The sequence below is a fragment of the Meles meles genome, chromosome 1 (assembly GCF_922984935.1).
Source record: "Meles meles chromosome 1, mMelMel3.1 paternal haplotype, whole genome shotgun sequence".
Classification (NCBI taxonomy): Eukaryota; Metazoa; Chordata; class Mammalia; order Carnivora; family Mustelidae; genus Meles; species Meles meles.
The window spans coordinates 168437549-168458860 of record NC_060066.1 but is presented as its reverse complement, the minus strand read 5'-3'; the positions used below and the strand labels follow the sequence as shown (position 1 = coordinate 168458860).

Genomic DNA, 21312 nt, shown 5'->3' with positions numbered 1-21312 from the left:
TAAACCACCGATTTCATTTTTTAAATTTGTTATGTATTTATATGTTTATTTCTTTATTAAGGTCTGCAATGATATTTAAGCAGTATTTATTGATATACAACAACGTCCAACCATACCAGTGCTCAGATCAAGCAACAACTTTCTAATGTTCTTCTAACCTCGCCTCCTTTTTTGGATGTATGATGAATTTTTTTTTCATGTTGACTTTGTTCCCTTTAATTTTTTTTATTTTCAGTATACTTAGCATACAGTGTTATATTAGTTTCAGGTGTACAATACAGTGATTCAACAATTCTATATATTACTCAGTGCTCATCATGGTAAGTGTGCTCTGAATTCCCTTCACCTGTTTCACCCATCCCCCCCACTCCCCACCCACCTTCCCTCTGGTAACCATCAGTTTGATCTCTATAGTTAAGAATCTGTTTTTTGTTGTCTTTTTTTCCCCTTTGTTCTGTTTCTTAAATTCTACATATGAGTAAAAACATAGGGTATTGGTCTTTCTCTGACTCACATTTCACTTAGCTATATATGTATATGTTCTTTATTTTATTTTAATTCCAGTGTAGTTAATGTAGTGTTCTCTTATTTTCAGCTATATAATACAGTGATTCAGGAATTTCATATATTAGTGCTCATGAAGCTAGATGTACTCTCAATCCCCTTCACCTATTTGTACAAGTTCTTTATATGTTTTGGATACTAATCCCTTATCAGAGACATCTTTTGCAAATATCTTCTCCTGTTCAGTAGGTCCTCTTTCAGTTTTGTTGACTGTTCTTTCTGTTGTACAGAAATTCTTTGTTTTGATGGAGTCCCAAGAGTTTATTTTTGCTTTTGTTTGCCTTGCCACAGGAGACAAATCTAGGATAAACTGTTGAATTCTTGCCTTCTATTTCTAGCATCTGTGTCATCTCAGGATCATTAGCTATTAAATGGCTTTTCTCTTAAGTATAGATGACATTTTCCTTCTCTCTATATGGCTAACAATTTGGGATCTTATCTTGAACGTTATGATTGATATATTGGAGAGACACTGGGTTATTCTTATTCCGCTGAAGAGTATTTTTTTAACAGATGGTTTATTTGGTCAAACTCAAACTCTCAAGTTTTGTCTTTCCTGTGATGAGCACTTACTGAAATCTTTGTTGAGGTCTTTCAGCTTCAGCTGGGCTACTTATAATGCAATTCAGAGGTCATCCAGAAGTTGGAGTAGTATTTGTATGAAGTCTTAAGGTGCCTTTCTATAGCTGTGCTTACTATGACTAGAGCAGAGTAAATGTTCAGTAAACATTTTGCAGAATCTATGAAGAACCTAATCAGTCGAGACCATATTGAATATTGGCTTGCTCATCTTCCACTGACAAGCAGAGCTCTGTGAGAGCAATGACTTCTGTTTATCTTTGTATCTAGCCTAGCACAGGGTAGCCACATATCATGTTGGTTTCCCAAATAAGTGAATTAACTAACAAGCTATAAAAATGCACAAAGCTATTAACTTTGATGTTGAATGATTTGAATGAAACTGACTAAACTAGCTCTGGATTAAGTCAGAATTTGTCCACTTGTAAGTAAAGTTGTTCTATCGCAAGTTAATAGTAAAGTTGGGGGAGGGAGGGGAAAAAAAAACCAAAAGGTTTACATTTTCTTTCAGGAATGTTTGTTGTTCTTAGGAACCATTCAGTGTTGAAACCCACAGTTCTTTCCAGCAAAGTAAAAGACATTGTCTAGGCTGGGCTTTCTTCTTTCTTTAGATTTTTGTGAGAATTTCAAGGCTGGGAGAAAATCAGACAAAATGTTTTCGCTTTGAGATAAGAAGACAAAGTTAAGTAAAGAGTTGGAAGAACTGAGATGAAAAATGTGACATTTCAGGTAAATGCAGATGGCAAAATGGGAGCTGTGGCAAGCAATGAACATGTCTCTGAGCCTAATGATTTCATTATCTGCAAAGCAAGGTAATGCCTCAAGACTAATACATAAAATTGATTTTAATAGAGAAAAGCCCATCATGCCATAAGATGGCTTTGTCTCAGCAAAATGATCATAGAACCTAGAATTCTGGGATTCTAAACTTGGCTTTGTCATGTGTTTTTCTTGCCTAGGAACTCTGTGCCCACAGTTTTGAGATCTCAGGCAATTGCAGTCCTCTAATTTTACAAACACTTGGCTCTTTGTCATGTTAATTTATTAAATGTTGTAGAGAGAGAGCATTAGAAATGGTCTTGTTTAAGGTCATTCCCTGAGCCAGAACTGACTCAGGTCTCAGGACTCCCTGTCTGCGTTCTGTCTGTCATTTCAAGAGTCGGGAACTCAGATGCCTAAAGGAGTCACACAGATAGCATAAACAGATTAGGCAAACAGGTTTTTTGTTTTGTTTTGTTTTTTACTTTGACAGAGAAGTTTTTCTTTCAACTCATGGCACTCCAGGGAATGATTTTATATTCCTTACTTTCACAGAGAGATGGGCATAGAAAAATAGAGCTCCCCTACAAGTAAAGCCTTTGTGCAGTCGTGATGAGAAATTGGTGAAATCTGGTGTCTGTTGTTGGGGGTGGAGGGGTGGGGAGTGGTGGTGTCTTCTAGATACTGAAGGGCACAGTTCTGTCTGACCGGATCAGTCATCACTGGATTCCAGCCGACTCTTGCCCTGGGGACTATGGGTGGCCCCGTATCTTGCGTCTGCCAGTTCTTCAGGAGAAACCAAAATCTGGGTTTTAAGTGGAATCTTCCAATTTAAAAATATTGGCTGATTTTTTTTAACATTATATAACCCAAATAAAATACATCTGTGAGCCAGATGTCCCCTCGTACTACCCATTTATGATCTCTGTGTTATACTGTGTTCTGTTTCTGTTTCTCCTGTGTTCCAAATGCTGATGCCACCTTATGAGGAAGGACCTAAAAATCCAACCCTAGGTGTATAAGACGGCTTTTCCCTCTTGATCTAGAAAGTCATCCTGAAGAAGATCTGACTCCATCCAGCTCAAGCTTCCTACCTATGCATATCGTTTGCGGACTTTTCTGCTTGCTCTCAGAGCTGAAATCTGAGAAGATGGGGGAAATAAGAAAGTAGTCATAAAGACAGGCGAGCTCTGTCTATATATTTCTGAGGCAACCACTTGGCAAATACATTCATTGTGGTTAAACTGGTTATTTCACTGGGAAACAACCACTAATAGGACACTATGTTCTATACTGTGCCAAATGTGCTGGAGAATAGAACATAAACAGAGAGATCTGCCCTAGGATCAGGCACTCCAGGCTTTTGAAATGAGTGCTCATTTATTTGAAAAACTGGCTTGGTCTTCGCTCACCAGAGTGGCCCTTTCCTACCAGATGCTGTTGGGGGGAAAAAGGGAGTGCAGCTGACCTTTGGAGATTCTGCTCTCCCAGCCATTTTTGCCCTTTTGATGGCATATCCTTCTTCTTAATAATAGATGTTGGGAACTGAGAGCCATCTCCATAGCAGGCACTCTTGCAAGGCGAATTTCATTATCACCACTTTACAGTTGTAGGAGATGAGGCTCTGAGAGGTCAAGTAACCTTTCCTTGGTACCACAAAATATGAGCATAGACCATGAATTCGAACCTGCATCTGTCTGTTTCCAAAGCCTGTGTTCTTTTCACTAAGCCACTGTTGTAAAATGCAGATTGTATTATTATTCCCATATGATGAGGCCAATAGATCAGGGGATGATTGCCACTGAAAGGATAGTTCATTGCTCACAGTTCTCAAGAGGAGGGGGCACACCATACCGTCATACGGGGCCACCTGGGGTTCTTAGATCAGGGAAGCAGTAGCCCATAGAGGAGGTAGGGGTAAGTAGGCTCTGGAGTGGTTAGCTTAACCCAGACCCAACCTCTGTGGCCCAGAAAAAGTTCTCTTCGCCTTTACACAACCCTAGCTATCAGGAAACACACTAGAGAGACTATCTCCATGAGGCCCAAATAACCAATTGGTTCATAGTCTGAATGAAAATGAATTGGTCGAATGGTTTTGGAGTCCCAGAGACTCATGTGAACACTGGGAAGACAAGCAGATTAGGTTCAGGAACACAAACACAATGTTGGATGTGTTTTGCAGGGGAGTATCATGGAGAGACATTTCCCTTCCTGATACTATTATGTATTATTTTGTTCAGAGCTACTAAGTAGATTAAGGAATAAAATCCTAGATAAGGGATTTCAAATGAGAAGACAGTTATCCACAGAGCTTAGACATTTCTGTCCCGGGAGAGCGATACCCCCATTTCTCATGTAATAACTTTTTGTTTTTGTTTTTTTTCGTGTGACAACTTAACAATCAGGAGAGGTCCTCTTGACAGCTGTAGGGCAACTTTTTGTTGTTTGTTTTTGAACTGGTAATCCCTCCTCCTAGTCTCCTTCACTCAGCTTCTCCATTAGTAAGCCTGGGTGAGTAATTCAAGGTCTGACTTTGTCCTGGGGTGACAGCCTGAATCAAGAGGCAGAAATGGTGTGATCCAGACCTGGGGGCTTTAACACCCAGGCCCTTCACCACGTACCTGGAGTTACTCCTTCTCACTCCTGTCCACACACCTCCATTTTGGATGTTCTGCTACCAGGTTAGCCTTGAGAGTTTCATTGTCTGCTGCTGCCGTTTCTTGTGGATCGAGCAGCCAGCACTAGGTGAAGAAGCAAAGCCGAATTTCTGAAAAAGCTGAGACACTCTAGTGGAGTTAGCAATTTAACTCTGTGGACAGAGTTGAAAGAAACCGATGTTTTAATGTATCTTTTTCTGGCTTAAACATAAATCAGAGAAACTGTAAAACCGACCCATCCCTCTTGTTTTTCAGATAGACCACATGGTGCAGGGCCATGCTGCCTTCCCTGAACTACAAGCCAAGGCCACAGCCAGGTACCTGCTGCCCCATCCCCTTACAGCCCCCACCCCTCCACCCCGTTCCTGCACAAGGGCGTTCCCCTTAGGCAGCTGGGTGATTTTCAGTTCCTTTGGGCAATGAGCATGCCCGGCAGTGTTGGGTTAGAAGAGAGGCATCCAGATGGTCCAGGACATACGTGTATTAGTTTTCAAAGTGATCTAAGGAGAATTCAGAGGAACTAGAGGTCCCAAACAATATTCCGGGAACCGAGGATGAGAGACTCCGATGTAGTGGAAGCAACGTGGGTTTTGGAGTCAACACTTCTTGGGCTCAAATCCGGCTTTCCTCCTTACCGGGGGTGTGACCTTGGGCGGCTTATCCAGCCTCTTTACGCCCGTCTCTTTGTCTGTACAACAGAGGATAATAAGTGATGTGAAGTGATTTCTAGGATATATTAAGTGAACAACACAAAGGAGTGTTACAGTGTGCTCCCTTTCATGGAAAACAAAGATGATGATAAGAAACTATATGTGCATTTATTCATTTGTGCAAAAGAAATACTGGAAGGTACGTTCCCTGTGCTCTCTGCTGAGATGGCCTGGGAACAGTGAGCCCTCACACAGCAGTGTGCACACCTAGCATGAGGTCCTGGTTTTTAAATACTGTTCTCTACTTAAAAGGAATTAGGACTTCTTGGGAACATGCTGATTCCAGGGCATGGGCAGGGAACATACATGAACATTTCATGATGCCAGAAAGTAAGGAACTACCTGAAGAAGAAATTGTTGGAGTGTGAGGGAGCCAGCTTTAAGAATCTCTTCATGGCCTTTGGGGACAATTCGATCAAGAGAAGAAGTAGTGATGGAATAAAGTGACATCTCAAGGCCGTTCTAGTAGAAGCAAATTATTGAAGAAGTAAATGCGAGGAAAGGGCAGATCTTCCTGGCCACTGCAAGGGCCATGTCCTTGAAATTAATAAATGTGGAAGAAATAATGGAATTAGAATATTATCATTAGGCCAATACCACAGTAATACTCGTTGCAAAGGAGAATCACCAATGGATGCTGAAATTAGTGAAGGTATGACACAAAGTGGGGTATCTGCATAGTCCCAGGGTATCTCCCTGTAAGACATTCATTGCTATCAAAGGAAAAATAGTAGCTTCCCAGTGGGGAGATCTCACCTCTAGTTAAAACGCATGGACCATCATGCGTGGGATCCTGCATGGACCATCACCAACTAACACTTTACTAGGCTTAGAGACCACATAACCTACCTAGAGCAGGGGTTCCTACCTTTAGATCATCCGTGAACCCCTTCATTATGTACAGTTTTGATGATTACGTACTGACGCATAATTTTCTGTGAAGAGAGGCCATAACTTTCATCAGATTCTTGAAGGGATCCAGCATTTATAAACCATAAACCTGAACACTGGATTCGGAGTTCAGGGATCTGGATTCAAGTCCCAGCTTCAACGTGCATCATTGTATGAACTTGTGTCCTCATCAGAACTTGGGGTAGTAGCTCTGAGAGAGCCAGCCGTGGATGCCTCTGAGAATTTGTTTTGATTTTCATGAGGTAATATACTTGGCAAGGCTTTGTAAATTCCACTATGACAATTATGACAGCAGGCACCACCGCTATTTCTGCCACTATTACTAATGGTTTTTATAGAAGAGGAAAACTTGGTGGTGGTGGTTCTAGAGCTGAAACCTTCTTGTGCTAAGTGTGGTAAAGTAGTAAGAACCCTGGATTAAGAATCAGAGGTCTCGGATTCTTTTGCCAGTTCTGCCATTAATGTCTCTGTGACTCAGTTCCCTCGCCCATAAAACCACAATAATACCATCTGGCTTAACTCATTTTACAGGTGTTCTGTGGAGGAAAGTAGATTGCGAAAGTCCCAGTCTCTGAAGATCTTAAAACCCAACACAAACCTAAGGGGTAGTTAGATTTTGCATTGAAAACTCAAAATTTCCAGAACTTTCTTCTGTAGATGAGCTTCATGTGAGTAGTTTTTATGGGGAAGAAAGAGAGCTTTATGGATTACCAGTGCAGCCTCAGAGAAACAGCAGCACGGGGGGTCCAGAAGCAGCAATTATTAGGATTCAGATGTGGAGTCAGAACTAGTTTTAAATCCTAATTCTTTCCACATACTAGTCGACTTCATACCGCCTTCAAACTACCTCCCTGTAATTTTCCCCTTTAGAGCTAATTTTCTCCAGTGCGTTGCCTATACTCTTGGTCACTACTTCTTTTGCCCAGTTCAATTTGAATTCTGTCCCCACTGGCCCCTGAAACAGTTAACGATAAGGTCCTCAGCAGCCTCTGTTGATGAGTCTGTAGGGTGCTTTCCAGTACCCATCCTTGGGCTCTCAGCAGGATGCGGCACCAATGATCCCACCTTCCTCTCCTCTGTAACACTCTCTTCCTTTGGCTTTCTTTCTGGAATGTTGCCTCCTCCCAGTTTTTCTCCCATATCTCTGGCTTGTCCTTCTAAGTCTCCTTTTCAAGCTCAAGTTTGATCTTTTTCTTTCTTCCCTTTTCCTTCTTTCTTTTCTTCCTTTCCTCCCTCCTATCTTCCTTCCACATGGGCATGGGCGTGGAGCCCAGTGTGGTGCTCGAACTCACAATCCTGAGATCAAGACCTCAGCTGAGATCAAGAGTCAGACACTTAACCAGCTGAGCCACCCAGGTGCCCCTCAAGATCTTTTTCTACCCCTATATCAAAGTTCATTACAGCTAGGGTCTTGGCCCTCTTCCCTTCTCTCTTTGTCATCTCTTTCAAGGTGGTCGCATCTAATTCTTGCCTTCATTTCTTTCTTTTTCTCAAATTTTACATCCAGCTTGTATATTTAGTAGGTATTCAATAAATGCTGATTCTCTTTCCTTTCACTTTCTTTCTATTGTCTTATAAAAGAAAGTGCATCTCTGTCTTACCAGATATATGAATAGACTATTCCAAGACTATAGGACCCATTATGCATTGGGTCTTAGGAAGAAATAGGCATAACTATTATTAAAGTGAATTTGGCTGTTTGGAAAGGACAGCGAATTCCTTGGAATCAGAAACTGCATGCCTCTTTTGGTGTGGCTTGAGGCTCTCTGAAAACAGAATGCAAGTCACCCCTGCCTCAGAGCTTAACATCAGAAATCGTATGTAAAACTGTAGGAACAAGTGTTGATAAACAGATTTATCACAGTATTTTATACTCTTGATTTGCCATTATATTTTCAGACCCATCCCTGAAGAATAATGTTTTGTGAGCTTATAAATTAAGTAAGCAATAACCAGATGTACTCATGCATGTCACTGGCAAGCAGAATCTTTCTCTATGTGAGGCCAAATTTCCAGAGATTTCACGCCTTAGCGATTGCCTGACATTGATCATAACTTTGGCCCTTTTCCTCTAAACGTTCCATTATTGTCTTAATTCTTTTATTAGGAACCCTATTGGGAACCTTATTGGGAACCTTAGTTCTCTTATTGCCAACCTTAATTCCCAACATCTCAGAATGAGGTTCTAGTGATAGCAGGGTTTGGTGGGAAGGTGTTGCCATAAACCACAAGTGTTCAAGGTTGGTAGCAGAACAAAGGTGATGAGTCTTATGAGCATTTATGATCATAAACAAAATTAAAGGCAAAAAAAGGTCCCTACTTTCATATAAATTTCACACACACACACACACACACATGTATATGTACATACAAGTGTGTGCGTGTGTGTGTGTAGATAGAGGAAGAGCACATTCACCGACCAGGAATTGGTAAGCTTTCTAAAGAAAAACAGAAATGAGTAAAGAGATGGATGAGAGGTGTTGGGGTGACGGTTGGAAATTCTTTCAGGTAAAGAAGCCATCCTTGATAAGGGGACACTTAAGAGGGCCTCTGAATAAAGAGTGGGAGCAAACCATGCTTCTGTGGGTTATATGGCAAATCAGGGGTATAAAATACAAAATCTGTTTATCAGTACTTGTTTCTATACTTGCAGATAGGACTTGCTGATGCTAAGGGGGACAGGGGTGTTCTGTTTTCAGAGAGCCCCAAGTCACCCCAAAAGATGTAAGGAACAGCAAGTCCCCAGGCCTTGAGGCAGTAGCCAGCTTGGCAGGCTGTAGGATACTATAAAGGCCATTGTGGCCAGACCAGAGTGGAAGGGAGCTGGAAACAGGTGAGGGCTTGAAAATTAGCCAAGGCCAAACTATGGAGGTCATTGTAGATAACAGTAAAGACACTAGAATTTATTCTAGGTTTTAGTCTCCGAGTAGGGAAAAGACACCATCAGATTTAACTTAAAAGGATTACTTTGGGGGCTCTGTGGAGAGTAAACTAGACCATTAGTGGAGAGGGGGGACAGAGTAGAAGATAGGGCCCCTGATCTCCACGAGCTCACAGTGTACTGGAAGGAGAAGGACTGTAATCAGAGAAGCCCAGCCTGTTCTGAGATACTTTTGTAAGCATTTTCTGTTGTGATGCTGCTGGTTTCAGGTCCTAATTTAGGATTATCAGAATGAAATTTTCTCAATTCACATTTTTTCTTCCAACCTTTATTTTCTCCCACTTCCCCTGGACTTTTCTGTCATTTCTGTAAGGACAATCAATGTCTTTTTTTTTTTTTTTAAAGCTTTTATCTATTTATTTATTTAATATTTATTTATTTTTTGTTGTTGTTATTTTTTTTATTTGTTTATTTACAGCATAACAGTGTTCATTGTTTTGGCATCACACCCAGTGCTCCATGCAGTACGTGCCCTCCCTATTACCCACCACCTGGTTCCTCAACCTCCCCCGCCCCTTCAATTTATTTTTGAAAGTGAGAGAAAGAGAGCACAAGTAGGCAGAGCTGCCGGCAGAGGGAGAAGGAGAAGCAGACTCTCTGCTGAGCTGGGAGCCCAATGTGGGGCTTGATCCCAGGAGCCCGAGATTATGACCTGAGCCGAAGGCAGACGCTTAAACAACTGAGCCACACAGACGCCCCACAATCATTGTTTCTTGATCTGATTTATTCCTCAGGCCTTTTTTTCTCTTTTCCTCTGTCATTCCGGTAATCCCACTAAGGATCAATTTCTTTAAATGCACTGGCCCCCATATGCCAAATCTCGGTTACATTTACAACTCCCCATTATGGCTTCTCGGCTTTTGGGCTAAGATCAAGTGTAAAACTCCCCATTAAAGGCTGGGCAAGGAAAACAAAAGAAAAGATAAGAACATTTACTGAGAACGTGCAGTGTTCCTAGCACTGTACTTGCTGCTAGTTTTCTGTATGTTATCTCATTTAATTCTAGATAAGGAAATGAGGATTATAGGGAACTCTTAGACTCCACTTCCAAAGATGGTTCTCACTTGCCAGTCTGCTCTGGTGTTCTCAGATTGCTTCCTTGGCCTTGATGGCTTCTTCAGTCTCAGTCTGTCAGTCTGACAACTGGGGCCATCAGTCTATCAAGTGTTTACTTAGGCTCCCCTGAGCCAAGACAGGCGTAGAACAAGGATGACAATATTAACACCTTTCATTCCCTAGGGTGTGCGGTGTTAACCACTAAATTCTTGATGGCTCTTGGATGGGAAATATTTTTTAAACAGAAGTAAGATAGAAATTCTAATGTCTTTCTTTGGCTTCAATTGGTCATGCAAGGATAAGAAAGTGCTCAAGAAAACTGAGGACTGTGCTGACTTAGGAGATAAATTCTCCATTTCATCAGTGGACATCCAAGAGGGAGCATTGGATGGGTTGTTGGCTGTCTGACCTGGAACTCGTAAGAGAAATTGGCAGGAGTTAGGAGTGTATAGTTGAAGGTCCTCAGTCCTAGATAGTACCCAAAGCCATGAGAGGAGGATGGGATCACATACGGTACAGAAAGAGTGACAAGACGGACAAGGACAGATCTCTGGGAAGCTTAAAATATTTAAGGGAAAGTAACGGAAGAGAGCCAGCTGGAGAGGAAGCAGGAAAACCAAATGAGTATAGTGTCTGGAATCAAGGGAAGGAGAACAAACGAGTAAGAAGTGGTCAAGTGGTGCAGAATGAGAGAGAACTCAAGTGAAATAAAGGCAAACATGGTCCAGTGGAGTTGGCAGCAAAGGGTGTTGTCCCTCACTGTGGGACCAGTTTCAGTAGACTCCATGTCGTGGCGGGCCAAGAAGTGAGGAACTGGAGACAGACAGACTTTCTCAATTCCTGGAAGGGGCACAGATGTCTTCTGGTTGGACCAGGTATTCTGATTTTTCATTTCAAAATATGGTCACTGCATTTCTGGGCAGTCCAAGAATCCTGTGAATTAAATAACTTATAGGAAGGCAGGAGAGAGTAGAGATTCTAGGGCTGCTGTCCTCATTTAAGATTGTAAACAATGAAGTCTGACAAAAATTGTCCCTGACCCTTAGGTTTGTTTGTTTGTTTTTAAGATTTTGTTTATTTATTTGACAGACATCACAAGTAGGCAGAGAGGCAGGCAGAGAGAGAGGGGGAAGCAGGCTCCCTGCTGAGCAGAGAGCCCGATGCGGGGCTTGATTCCCGGACCCTGGGATCATGACCTGAGCCGAAAGCAGAGGCTTTTTAACCCAGGTGCCCTGACTCTTGGATTTTTTAAAGCTAGAAATGAATCTCCTACGACAAGAACGGAGGGAGAACTCTTTATTGATTACCTATCATTTTATAGTTCTCAGGCTCAATATTTAATCTTTTTTTTTAAGTTGTTTTTTTTTAAATTTTATTTATTTATTTGACAGACAGAGATCACAGGTAGGCAGAAAGGCAGCCAGAGAGAGAGGAAGGGAAGCAGGGTCCCTGCTGAGCAGAGAGCCCCATGCGGGGCTCGATCCCAGGACCCTGAGATCATGACCGGAGCTGAAGGCAGAGGCTTTAACCCACTGAGCCACCCAGGCGCCCCTCAATATTTAATCTTCATAGCAGCCTATAAGGTAAGAGAATTAGCCCCAGGTACAGAAAAGTAAACTAGGCTTGGGGGGTTTAGTGGTACCTGACCACCCAGCCACGACATGGTGAAGTAACTGTGTGGTCGTTGAAGCTGTATTTTCTTCGTCATGTGCAGGGGGGACGAGGGCCGTAGGAATTCCTCTCTCTGGGGAGTAAGTATATGAGCCCGGAGTTTGTGAGAGGGAGGGAGAACTACCCACTTGAAACAGCTAACATGTGATTCCCGAGCTGGAAAAGGGCAGACTGCCTTTTGAGAGGGAATTGGTAAAAAATCCCAAATGAAGCAAAGTCAGAACCAAAAAAGGCATCATGTAAGGTTAAAATTATGTGAATAATGATGTGCATTTGTTATTCTAATGTTTTCCAAGTGCGTTTCATTCTGAGTGATATACTCAGATAGCACACATGGTAAGGTATAATCGAAAAAACATGCGGGAGAACGGCTGCATTCAAAGAATAAACATACAGCTGTAAGGAGGTTAGGAGTCAGAGGGGTAAGCATATGCCCCGTCCCCCCAGGGATCTCATTAGTGCATGAGTGACCATATATGTAAGAGGCTAAACGGATCTCACTGTTTGCAAAGACCCGCGGTAAATGAGACAATGACGAATCAATAGTAATTAGGCCTATAGGTTCTTATTGACCCAGATGTCTGAAACCAAATGCCCTGCCCTGAGATTCCTTGAGAGGCAAATGAAAAGATTTATAGACGTGTGCTTAAAAAAAAAAAAAAAAAAGTCCCTTTACTTTAAGTTCAGTGATGGCATTCTGAAGTGGGATGTTGCTAGAACTGGGACAGACTCTCTCGACTTCTGGCTTGAAAGGGCATTCTCGTGGCTTTCGTTATCACTGTGGTTCCTGTTGGACCGTGAGCAGAGAGCGCGGGAAATAGAAAAGCGGAATGTGATAGTATTCTCCCCAAGTGCAAGGCTCCGGCTTGGCCTTCCACAGAGGCCTCCGGGACCCTTTCCTAACACTGCCTTAGAGTCATGCTAAAACAGGGTTCGAATGTGGTCTTTGACCAGTTATTTCTGACCTTAGTTGCAGAAAGCACATGGCGTGAGAGTCACACAGAGGAGTGTTTGTTTAAATTCGACCTCGCTCTCGGGTCTTTGAGGTCTTCACGTTGAGCATCCTTCTGGAAAGGGGTGGTATTGGGGCTGGGGTTGAAGACTGTGTGCTGTTAGGCAGGGAGTGGCAGCTGACGATGCTGCGTCGGGCAGCCCTTTTCCAGCAGTATCGTTGCCCTCCTAGTAGCATCCAAGGCAGAAGATTTTTAGATGGGAATGAGGTGTCACAGCGAGAAGCAAAGAGCTTACCTCCACCCAGCATACCTGTGCACACACACAGGCACAGGCACACATGCACACGCATAGGCACACGTGCACACACAGGCTCGCATGCACACGCACAGGCACATAACACACACAGGCAAAGGCACATATAGGCTTGCATACACACGCGCAGGCACACATGCACACCCAGGCTCGCAGGCACATGCACAGGCACATACACATACACACATGCACAGGCATGCATGCTCATCTAGGCTCGCGTGCACAGGTGCATGCACACACCCAGGCCCATATCTACACAAAGAGGCACATATACACAGGTTCGCATGCACGCGCACAGGCACACAGCACACACAGGCAAAGGCACATACAGGCTCGCATACACACACACACAGGTACGCGTGCACAGGCTCACAGGCACATGAACAGGCACACACACACATAGGCATACATGCATGCCCAGAGTCGCATGCACAGGCTCATTCACATACCCAGACTTATATCCATACGCAGAGGCACATATACATAGGCTTGCATGCACACGCACAGGCATGCATTCTCAGGCACACATACACACATGCGAACACAGAGGCTCACGTGCACAGGCATGCACACACACACTTGCACTCACTCCTGCACTTACATAGACCAACTTTGTTTTGCTATCTTTTCTGTATTGAGGTAACACATGAAATTTTTATTTAATAGAAGAATTTGAAAACCACTCTTCTGCTTGTTTGTTTCTTCCTTTAAGCGTAATTTGGAAAACTTTTGGGAACTTCATGGGCTCCATGGAACAGTCACAGTGTCACTAAACTGGAATTAGAAATCTCCAAGCACTCCTAAAGCATTTTTAAAATTTTTATTTATTTATTTATTTATTTTTTGCGTTTTTAAAACGCAAATTGTATCATGTTGGGTATCTCAGATACTAACCTCCCTTGGGCATTAATTTCCTATACTTTTTTTCGTGCCATTATTCAAGCCATGCTTTTAACCTTTAAAGCTATCTTTCCAAGGTCACCAGTGAGAAGTGGCATGGACGCCACCCTTTGATAAACTCACTTTCCTCTAGAATCATTGGTTCATGACTTGAAGAAGGAAGCCCATTTAAAGAGGGGAAGGGTGACCCACTTCAGTCTTGATGCCATGCAGTGAGATTTAGCTCCGTGAGATAAGTATTGGGATGCCCATTTTATATATGGGATAACTGAAGTTCACAGAGAGTGAGTCACCGGTCCATTTTACCCAGCTAGGATGGGTGGAACCCAGATCTGAGCCCAGGACTGCCTTGGCTCTAGTCCCCTCATCTATGTCTCCCTCTCATGCAAACATGTGAAGGCTGAAAGGTGGTGGGACTCCCTCATTCTTCACCCAGAGAACCTGAGCCTTAGAAAGGAGAAAGAACAAATGCCATACCATTTGGTGCATTTGGATTGGAGATCAAGTCTCTTAATTCCTGATCTAACTGCATTCCTCTGTCCTGTCACTTCCTTTAGCCAACTCCCATCCCAAGTCTCAAAACTTACCTTTATATTTTGTCACCTCATCATTATTGTTACAATTAGGAATACTGGTTTTTAAAAAATCCTTTACATATGTACATTATTGTACAGTTTACAAAATATGCTATCTTCACATACATCGTCTCCTTTGATCTTCACAATAACCCTATGAGGTAAGTTGGACAGGGATTATAATATCTGTTTTTACAGATGTTAAGAAAGTGGTTCAGAACGTTTGAATAACTTTCTCATGGTTACATACCTACTAGGGGTAAAGCCACTCCTGCCTTGTGCACTGATTCCGAGCCTTTCCACTTTGCACCGGGACACACGACCTGTTCTCGGTGATGGCCCAGTGTGATCAGACAGTGCAGTATTCTGGTTCCTGTGAGTTTGGGTAGTTTCTCTGCTGAGGGTTTGGGGACCCTGCTTTGTTTCTGGATCTGATATGAAGTACAAATCGTTTCTTTCTGCAGAACAGTTTGCTTCCTGACCCTACCCCCCCTTCTAAAAACAAAATCAACTTCTCTTCCAGATGCCAGAGTGTATATGCATATTTGAACAGTCACCTGGATCTGATTAAGAAGGCTCAGCCTGTGGGTTTTCTCACTGTTGATTTACATGTTTGGCCAGATTTCCATGGCAACCGGTCTCCCTTAGCAGATCTGACACTGAAGGGCATGGTAAGTAACAGCCAGTCCTTGCACAAAGGTGAAGGCAGGCCAAAAGGCTACAAAGTTTGGAAGAAGCAAAGCGAGGAGAAAGGAAAAGAGGAAAAATTACCAGGACAGGCCAAGGGCGCACAAGGTTTTTGCAGCTGCACCACTGGTGCGAAGGCTCTTACCACCCCCCAGCATGAGCTGCTGAAAGTTTTCATTGTTTCTGAGCCAACCTTGAAAGCGTTAAAAGCACTATTTCTTATATTTAGCTACTGCACGTCTTTGTCCTGTGGAGCGGCTGGAAGTCGCGAGCCCCTGCCTGTGTGATTTTTATTTACCTCACTTTGCAGAGTCATGTTTTCTGTCTCCCTCCCCAGGCCACCCGGTAAATAAGTGGTAAATATTACCACCCATGGTCTTGACTGCCACAACCACATGTCTGCTCAGGGTCTGAGTCAGAGCTGTTTGGAGTGCATGTTAACAGTGTTAGGAGTTCAGTTCAACTTTTCTAGAAGTAAAATAAAATTAATGACTTATTTCGGGAGATAAATGGAGCTGCTGGTAACCTTTGGGGTCACTGGTGGTGCAGAAGATTCTGCTCCCCACCCCGAGGGGCCAGGGTGAACTTGGGGCAACATTCATAGCCCCCTACACCAAGACAGGGCACCCTGGTGGCCAGGCGAGAGTAGGTTGCTGAGAATCGTATAACCATGGAGAATATATTTGAGGTTGGAGGAAGCATGTTCAAGCTGGAGAAATAGAACCAAGCTTCAGAGGCCAGGAGGGGCCGCAAATAAGAATATAAGCCAGGAATTCAGAATCCAGGAAGATTTCAAAAAGTTGAGAAGCACAATGTGCAGTGAATGGAGGCAGGGAGCTCAGAGTGGAGGCTGTGAGCATCGCAGGGTTTACGTGGCGTGACTGTGGCGCAGGCCGCTGGCTTAGAAAGCTCCAAGGCTCAGAATTCTATGGTTTTGTGATTCATTTTATTGAGATTGTTTTCGGTGTTTTTGGGATGCCAACAGGAAGACTGATCTTTATTTTCATTACCTAGTTGACATAATCAACTTCTGCTAATAAGAAGGAATCGTGGGAAAAGAGAAGAAAATTGGACATAGCATAAGTTATGTCTGTCTGGAGTCCGTGAAGCGTGCCCACACAACAGATAATGAGCTTGGCCTCCTTACTTGGCCTGTAGAAGCAGAAGAGGAATGTCGGGAGAGGACCATGTGGCCACAGGCTGCGGCCAGAGCGCTGTACTTGCAGATAAACTGACTCTCTGGGTACAAACAGGGGTTGGGGAAGAGCACATTTTGTATGGATACAAAAGTTAAAGTTGGTGTCTGAATTGAAGACAAGTATCTGAAACTAAGTATAGTGGGCCTTTAAAATGTTAAAGATATTAAAAAGCATGGCCAGTTCATAAAATGACCCCATAACCAAGCAGGGCTATGTAGTGAAATGATTGTGGGTCTGGAGTCCATGGACTTGGATCTGAGTCCTTCCCTGGGGGCCCTCTCTTGCCAACTTCTGTCATACCCAGCGTGGCAGGACCCATGGCTCCCAGTGGCTTTTGTCTGTTTCTTAAAACCAAGCCTGACATCCAAAGACTTAAGAGTCACCTTCATAAGGATATTCTTTTTTTTTTTTTTTTAAAGATTTTATTTATTTATTTGACAGATAGAGATCACAAGTAGGCAGAGATGCAGGCAGAGAGAGAGAGAGAGGAGGAAGCAGGCTACCCGCCAAGCAGAGAGCCCGATGTGGGGCTCGATCCCAGGACCCCGGGATCATGACCTGAGCCGAAGGCAGAGGCTTTAACCCACTGAGCCACCCAGGCGCCCCTCATAAGGATATTCTTAAAAAGGTAACCCAGATCCAGAACATAATCCCCAAGGAGTCAGTGGAGGGCTTTGAAGAATGCTTGGCTCATTATAATGAGCACAGCTAAGTACGTACCCACCAAAGAAGACCCCTTGCATGGGGACATCTCCCCAGTTGTATCAGAAAAATCCTAGTCTGTTTACTTTTTTAAAAAAAGTTTTATTGTTTTATATTTTTTAATTTTTATTTTTTTAATGATTATTTATTTATTTATTTGGAGAGGGAGCACAACAAACAGGGGGAGGGGCATGCAGACTGAGAGGCAGAGGGAGAAGCAGGCTCCCCACCGAGCAAGGAGGCCGATGCAGGCCTTGATCCCAGGACCCTGGAATCAAAGGCAAAGGCAAAGGCAGACGCCTAACCGACTGAGCCACCCAGACGCCCCCGAAAATGTTTTATTGTTTAATAAGCAAACCTCATGTATCACATGGTATTTCTGAGCATTGACTTCCCTCTGTAACAGAATAGCTGTCACTCCGTCGGCTTACGTCACCACACTGGAAGGTGAAGGTAACCTCGATGAGATGGAAGGAAGGAAATTCTGGGCTAAAAATTTCTCCCAATACTTCTCTCCCTCAGTGAGTTTCAGATAACATCAAACAAATCACCCTCCAATCTCTCTTGTCATGTTCTCCTCTGCCAGAACCTACAATGACTACTGTCTCCAGCACCCTTCAGTAAATACTTATTTGGTACCTAGATGTGCCAACTGCAGGAAGGCGCAACAATTAGGATGTTCCTGGAGCGCGATTCGGGGAGGAGAGGGAAGTGCTTGATCAAGTGTATAATAGCAGGTAGAATTGTCAGGATATTCTCAGGAAGGAAAGAGACATACATGACTTCTTTTGGCTCCTGAAACATTTCTCTGGGCATATACTAAGTACATACAATATGTACTTAATCGATGGTCAACATGGAGATGAGAAAGAAATCACGTATGGCTTTAAAAACATACGTACGAACACTTGACTAATATGAAATAGATCAGTTACTCCTCCTACTATCCACATGGTAAGTATTTAATGCCAGCATCAGTGCCTCCTTCCTCTACTTCATTTGAAAATATAGTGAAGATGCAAAAAAAAAAAAAGCATAAACTCATGCTGACTTTGAAAATTCACATGTCATTCAACGAGCGACACTAGAATTGATAGCCTCAGAGAGAATCTGGGAAGATTTTCCCGAATCTCAAAGACTAACTGGGACTCGTTGGATAAATCTGTGACATATGAACAAGGTACACCTCCGGCCTTACAGGAATTCGGACCTCTCTACTTTCTGCTCCTCAGCTGAATGATGCGAGGGCCCTTTAAGCCTCAGAACAGGGCATTCCTCCCTCTGCTGCCAATGGTTTTAGGGTGTTTTGGTTTTTTGGAAGCAGCCAGTGAGCTTAACTTTCCAGAACTCTCCCACAATCCAGACCTTATTGTCCCTTTTAGCTCAGTCCATCAGAAAACTGCCAACCCAGGAAGCCAACTGGGCACAAAGTCTGATTTGGGATGGCGGATAATGCCCTGCATTCTAAGGATCCTGAGTAACACTGTGTTACTGGGACATAGGTAGGAATTTGGAGGAGGGGTATAGGTTTGCATGTCTGCTCTCTGTTTTAGGGTTAGAAAACAGGGGTATGGTGAGGCCACCCACGCCACCTAAAATAAAAACTGCTGGACCGTGGGGACTGGCAACCAGGTGTAGATCTGAAGAGGTAAATCCACGTTGCAATGAGTAGGGCTGAGAGTAAATCATACTTACGTTCTGCTGGGAAACACTGAATACATATAGCTCTCAAGTTAAAATGAATAAAAAATAGGAAAGTGAGTCCATTTGGAAAAATGTGTTACATACAAAGCAAAAGGAATAGCATTGGAACACTTACGGGAAGGCCTCAAAGAATTAGATACTGCAGAAACCAAAAGGAAATATTAAAACCTCTTTGGCACTTTCAGTAGGATTTTTTTTAAAGGCACGTTTCTGAAATAGGGCAGAAACTTATCAGGGGGAAAATGAGCTCAGATGGAAAGGCAGTGGAATGAGAAGAAAAAGGAAATGATAAAGACAAAATACAGCAGCAGAATTAAAGCATGCATTGAAGGCAATAAAAATAATTTTTACAGAAGAAACCAGTATCAGAGCTGCCATATGACATAGCCTGTATTTTCCATTTATTAGAAAAACATTTTGAGGGTAGAGGCTACCAATGGCTTGTTTACTTTTAGAATTTCAACGGTGTTTAGGTCAACAAAGGGCATGGAATGATTGCCCTATAGCTAACCAGTTACGTCAGTCTTTACTTGTCAAGAGAGAAGTAAGCAGTGACCTGCCTACGGTCAGTCTCCATGACAAGAAATGGGGAACTTAAATAAAAACGTGCATCCTGACTTCCAGCATGTGGGTTCCCACAGGGCTGCCTTAACTCCCACCTCTGGACTCGCTCAAGGCGCTGAGGACTGTGAGCTGGGAGTCCTACCAGCCATCCTGCACGTGGTTTCATCCTGAACCACACTCTGCAGTCTAGTCCTCACTTCCCTGCCATGAAAACCAGCCTTCTCACTCCTTCCATGTCTGTCCCTACCCTGGGCCTTGGATTTAAGCTCTGACCGCTCTCTCCTCAGTCATGGTTCTTGTTTCCTTCACACTCTTGCTGACTCAGATTCCAGGAGCAACCAGCCCTCCTGGTTTGACCTGCTTTAGTTGCTTCCCCTCAGAAGTAGGAGCAGGGCATGACCCAGGACACTCTCCATTATGCGGGAGAGCGTCCGTTTCTTCTCTTCTGGTAGCAGCTGCTTCCCTGCCCTGTGTCTCGCTGCTTCATTGCTTTGGTGATGCGGTATTGGCCCGTGGCGCTGGGCGAGAACAGCGTGGAGGTTAGTTCGTGGGCCATATACTCGTGTGCCTGGACCCAGTAGCTGCCCATGTAAGTATCCTCCTTTCTGCTTGGTAAATTAGGTAAGGGCCATGCCCGTGATGTGTAAAGGCAGCAGAAGCTTGGGTCATTGCCATCAGTATCGAAACATCTAACGCTGGTGACCCTAGGTTCTTTAAAAGCAAAACAAAAGAAAAATGCATACTTTTAAGGAAACATGGCATGGTCACGCATAAGAAATGAGGAAGCTAAATATTCACCAACCATCACGAACAGTTGCTTGTTTCAGGTGTGTGTGTGTGTGTGTGTGCACGTGTGCGTGCGTGCCCATGGTTTTATTTGGAATGACTGGTTGGACAGTTCTTTACCACTGTGAAACAGCAAAGAGAGCCCAGGGTTTGAAGTCAGATCTGTATTTGATCTCTGCCCTGCAAAGGGGTGACCTCTGAGGTTAGCAGTGTGCGGTCAGTCTGCTCATTAGTAAGCAGGACCAGCACGAGGATTCCTTGCAGGGTCATTGTCAGGATCAGATGGGGAGACTGTCACATTGTGGACATATAGCAACAGCAAATACTTTGGAGTCTGTAGCTTCTGCTTAGTGGCACTTATCTGCCTGTGAGAAGACGACTAGCAGGATTCTAAGTGTGGCCCTTGAGTGCAGCCAGCCCCGAGCCATCCACACCATAGCCCGAGGACCAGCTGGACTCGCCAGCCGTGGAAGCCATCCGCTGTGGACAGTCAGCAGGTGTAGCTCAGCAGTCACCTGGTCCATACAGACCAAGTTTCATACAGGTACAGAGATCAGACTTTTTCCCTATGTAAGTCCTTGGCCCTCAAGTCCCTCAACACAATGGGAAACCCACATTTGATGTACAAAACAGCAAGTACTATGGGAATTTTGAGAGGGTCCTTGCCTCCTTGTATATGTGACCAATTTCCATTCTCCAATTAATACTACTACTTTGTCTCAGGGTGTGTGTGTGTGTGTGTGTGTGTGTGTGTGTGTGTGTTACTCTTTTCCTGAAATACCCAAGAAGTGAATTAATCAAATTTAATCGCAGGTGCAAGTCACCTCAGGCGTATCAGGCCATGAAAACACCCTATTCACCAGGGGTTGAAACGTGCTTTCTCTGCTTCATTTTGCAAGTACAGCACTACCCAGAACAGAAAGTTATTTTCTGGTGCTTTGAAGAGCTGTGATTTCTAACATAAGGCCATATGCTGCTCAAACTGCTGGAGAGGTTGAGTGCTGCTCCAAGGGCTCTTCAAAGCAAGCACAGAGCAAGTGTGCATGTGAAAAAGTAGGAGGGAGTCAGGAAAGAAGCATG

General features: G+C 43.6%; 1 protein-coding gene across 6 annotated transcripts in view; it reads left to right on the top strand.

The window, feature by feature from the left end:
• Positions 1–21312, top strand: part of FGGY (FGGY carbohydrate kinase domain containing) — a 408575-nt gene that overhangs the window by 288682 nt on the left and 98581 nt on the right. For 5 of the 6 annotated variants that reach the window (XM_045978589.1, XM_045978603.1, XM_045978591.1 and 2 more), the window contains 2 exons: positions 4815–4876; positions 15114–15261. The exons of the other annotated variant lie outside the window; for it this stretch is intronic. In XM_045978589.1, coding sequence (XP_045834545.1) covers positions 4815–4876; positions 15114–15261 — 210 coding nt within the window. The remainder of the gene's footprint in view (positions 1–4814; positions 4877–15113; positions 15262–21312) is intronic. 6 annotated transcript variants of the gene reach the window in all.